Below are 4,364 nucleotides of genomic sequence, written 5' to 3' on the forward strand. Positions count from 1 at the left end.
GAAGGAATATCTACACTGTCACAAGTTACCACTTCTTCAAAAGCTCCTACCTCGGAAGAGACACAAAGCACAGTGTTGTCTTCTCCCACAACCTTATCTGTGTCGTCCCCTCGGAGCCCAAAGCACAGCCAGGAGACTTCACTTCCTATGACATCCAGTGCCTCTAGCACTTCTCCTGCTGAAACCGAGAAGACAACTAAAATGCCCATATCTTCCTCAGTATCTCCTAGCTCTCAAGTGGTCACCTCTGGAACACCAGAGTCCACGGGTCCTCCTACTCGCACTACCGAGCCTCCAAGCACTACCCACGTTTCATCCCCTTCCATTTCTTCCATAGCAAGCACATCCCAGAAGGTAACACAACAATCCACCATGTTGAGTTCAAGTGTGGAGACAGCAAGTACTGTGCACCCTGGACCCTCCTCCAGCACTGCAAATCCTGAGAGCAGCCATTCCTCAACCTTTTCCACCTCCGAAAGTCACGTGTCCAGAAGCACAACCGGCAGAACGACATCCAGTTCCATAACCGCAGAAGGAATATCTACACTGTCACAAGTTACAACTTCTTCAAAAGCTCCTACCTCGGAAGAGACACAAAGCACAGTGTTGTCTTCTCCCACAACCTTATCTGTGTCGTCCCCTCGGAGCCCAAAGCACAGCCAGGAGACTTCACTTCCTATGACATCCAGTGCCTCTAGCACTTCTCCTGCTGAAACCGAGAAGACAACTAAAATGCCCATATCTTCCTCAGTATCTCCTAGCTCTCAAGTGGTCACCTCTGGAACACCAGAGTCCACGGGTCCTCCTACTCGCACTACCGAGCCTCCAAGCACTACCCACGTTTCATCCCCTTCCATTTCTTCCATAGCAAGCACATCCCAGAAGGTAACACAACAATCCACCATGTTGAGTTCAAGTGTGGAGACAGCAAGTACTGTGCACCCTGGCCCCTCCTCCAGCACTGCAAATCCTGAGAGAAGCCATTCCTCAACCTTTTCCACCTCCGAAAGTCACGTGTCCAGAAGCACAACCGGCAGAACGACATCCAGTTCCATAACCGCAGAAGGAATATCTACACTGTCACAAGTTACAACTTCTTCAAAAGCTCCTACCTCGGAAGAGACACAAAGCACAGTGTTGTCTTCTCCCACAACCTTATCTGTGTCGTCCCCTCGGAGCCCAAAGCACAGCCAGGAGACTTCACTTCCTATGACATCCAGTGCCTCTAGCACTTCTCCTGCTGAAACCGAGAAGACAACTAAAATGCCCATATCTTCCTCAGTATCTCCTAGCTCTCAAGTGGTCACCTCTGGGACACCAGAGTCCACGGGTCCTCCTACTCGCACTACCGAGCCTCCAAGCACTACCCACGTTTCATCCCCTTCCATTTCTTCCATAGCAAGCACATCCCAGAAGGTAACACAACAATCCACCATGTTGAGTTCAAGTGTGGAGACAGCAAGTACTGTGCACCCTGGCCCCTCCTCCAGCACTGCAAATCCTGAGAGCAGCCATTCCTCAACCTTTTCCACCTCCGAAAGTCACGTGTCCAGAAGCACAACCGGCAGAACGACATCCAGTTCCATAACCGCAGAAGGAATATCTACACTGTCACAAGTTACCACTTCTTCAAAAGCTCCTACCTCGGAAGAGACACAAAGCACAGTGTTGTCTTCTCCCACAACCTTATCTGTGTCGTCCCCTCGGAGCCCAAGGCACAGCCAGGAGACTTCACTTCCTATGACATCCAGTGCCTCTAGCACTTCTCCTGCTGAAACCGAGAAGACAACTAAAATGCCCATATCTTCCTCAGTATCTCCTAGCTCTCAAGGTGTCACCTCTGGGACACCAGAGTCCACGGGTCCTCCTACTCGCACTACCGAGCCTCCAAGCACTACCCACGTTTCATCCCCTTCCATTTCTTCCATAGCAAGCACATCCCAGAAGGTAACACAACAATCCACCATGTTGAGTTCAAGTGTGGAGACAGCAAGTACTGTGCACCCTGGCCCCTCCTCCAGCACTGCAAATCCTGAGAGCAGCCATTCCTCAACCTTTTCCACCTCCGAAAGTCACGTGTCCAGAAGCACAACCGGCAGAACGACATCCAGTTCCATAACCGCAGAAGGAATATCTACACTGTCACAAGTTACAACTTCTTCAAAAGCTCCTACCTCGGAAGAGACACAAAGCACAGTGTTGTCTTCTCCCACAACCTTATCTGTGTCGTCCCCTCGGAGCCCAAAGCACAGCCAGGAGACTTCACTTCCTATGACATCCAGTGCCTCTAGCACTTCTCCTGCTGAAACCGAGAAGACAACTAAAATGCCCATATCTTCCTCAGTATCTCCTAGCTCTCAAGTGGTCACCTCTGGGACACCAGAGTCCACGGGTCCTCCTACTCGCACTACCGAGCCTCCAAGCACTACCCACGTTTCATCCCCTTCCATTTCTTCCATAGCAAGCACATCCCAGAAGGTAACACAACAATCCACCATGTTGAGTTCAAGTGTGGAGACAGCAAGTACTGTGCACCCTGGCCCCTCTTCCAGCACTGCAAATCCTGAGAGAAGCCATTCCTCAACCTTTTCCACCTCCGAAAGTCACGTGTCCAGAAGCACAACCGGCAGAACGACATCCAGTTCCATAACCGCAGAAGGAATATCTACACTGTCACAAGTTACAACTTCTTCAAAAGCTCCTACCTCAGAAGAGACACAAAGCACAGTGTTGTCTTCTCCCACAACCTTATCTGTGTCGTCCCCTCGGAGCCCAAAGCACAGCCAGGAGACTTCACTTCCTATGACATCCAGTGCCTCTAGCACTTCTCCTGCTGAAACCGAGAAGACAACTAAAATGTCCATATCTTCCTCAGTATCTCCTAGCTCTCAAGTGGTCACCTCTGGAACACCAGAGTCCACGGGTCCTCCTACTCGCACTACCGAGCCTCCAAGCACTACCCACGTTTCATCCCCTTCCATTTCTTCCATAGCAAGCACATCCCAGAAGGTAACACAACAATCCACCATGTTGAGTTCAAGTGTGGAGACAGCAAGTACTGTGCACCCTGGCCCCTCCTCCAGCACTGCAAATCCTGAGAGCAGCCATTCCTCAACCTTTTCCACCTCCGAAAGTCACGTGTCCAGAAGCACAACCGGCAGAACGACATCCAGTTCCATAACCGCAGAAGGAATATCTACACTGTCACAAGTTACAACTTCTTCAAAAGCTCCTACCTCGGAAGAGACACAAAGCACAGTGTTGTCTTCTCCCACAACCTTATCTGTGTCGTCCCCTCGGAGCCCAAAGCACAGCCAGGAGACTTCACTTCCTATGACATCCAGTGCCTCTAGCACTTCTCCTGCTGAAACCGAGAAGACAACTAAAATGCCCATATCTTCCTCAGTATCTCCTAGCTCTCAAGTGGTCACCTCTGGGACACCAGAGTCCACGGGTCCTCCTACTCGCACTACCGAGCCTCCAAGCACTACCCACGTTTCATCCCCTTCCATTTCTTCCATAGCAAGCACATCCCAGAAGGTAACACAACAATCCACCATGTTGAGTTCAAGTGTGGAGACAGCAAGTACTGTGCACCCTGGACCCTCTTCCAGCACTGCAAATCCTGAGAGCAGCCATTCCTCAACCTTTTCCACCTCCGAAAGTCACGTGTCCAGAAGCACAACCGGCAGAACGACATCCAGTTCCATAACCGCAGAAGGAATATCTACACTGTCACAAGTTACAACTTCTTCAAAAGCTCCTACCTCGGAAGAGACACAAAGAACAGTGTTGTCTTCTCCCACAACCTTATCTGTGTCTTCCCCTCGGAGCCCAAAGCACAGCCAGGAGACTTCACTTCCTATGACATCCAGTGCCTCTAGCACTTCTCCTGCTGAAACCGAGAAGACAACTAAAATGCCCATATCTTCCTCAGTATCTCCTAGCTCTCAAGTGGTCACCTCTGGGACACCAGAGTCCACGGGTCCTCCTACTCGCACTACCGAGCCTCCAAGCACTACCCACGTTTCATCCCCTTCCATTTCTTCCATAGCAAGCACATCCCAGAAGGTAACACAACAATCCACCATGTTGAGTTCAAGTGTGGAGACAGCAAGTACTGTGCACCCTGGCCCCTCCTCCAGCACTGCAAATCCTGAGAGCAGCCATTCCTCAACCTTTTCCACCTCCGAAAGTCACGTGTCCAGAAGCACAACCGGCAGAACGACATCCAGTTCCATAACCGCAGAAGGAATATCTACACTGTCACAAGTTACAACTTCTTCAAAAGCTCCTACCTCAGAAGAGACACAAAGAACAGTGTTGTCTTCTCCCACAACCTTATCTGTGTCGTCCCCTCGAGC

At 50.6% G+C, this 4,364-nt stretch overlaps 1 protein-coding gene across 1 annotated transcript in view; it reads left to right on the top strand.

Annotated features, from left to right (window-relative positions):
* The first annotated feature begins 3,387 nt into the window (after positions 1 to 3,387).
* LOC116522057 (serine protease 55-like) overlaps positions 3,388 to 4,364 on the top strand; it is a 9,755-nt gene continuing 8,778 nt past the window's right edge. The window contains exons 1-2 of the mRNA XM_032236644.1: positions 3,388 to 3,540; positions 3,948 to 4,071. Of these exons, the coding sequence (XP_032092535.1) occupies positions 3,388 to 3,540; positions 3,948 to 4,071 (277 nt within the window). The remainder of the gene's footprint in view (positions 3,541 to 3,947; positions 4,072 to 4,364) is intronic.

Source organism: Thamnophis elegans, chromosome Z (assembly GCF_009769535.1).
Source record: "Thamnophis elegans isolate rThaEle1 chromosome Z, rThaEle1.pri, whole genome shotgun sequence".
In the NCBI taxonomy this organism is placed as follows: Eukaryota; Metazoa; Chordata; class Lepidosauria; order Squamata; family Colubridae; genus Thamnophis; species Thamnophis elegans.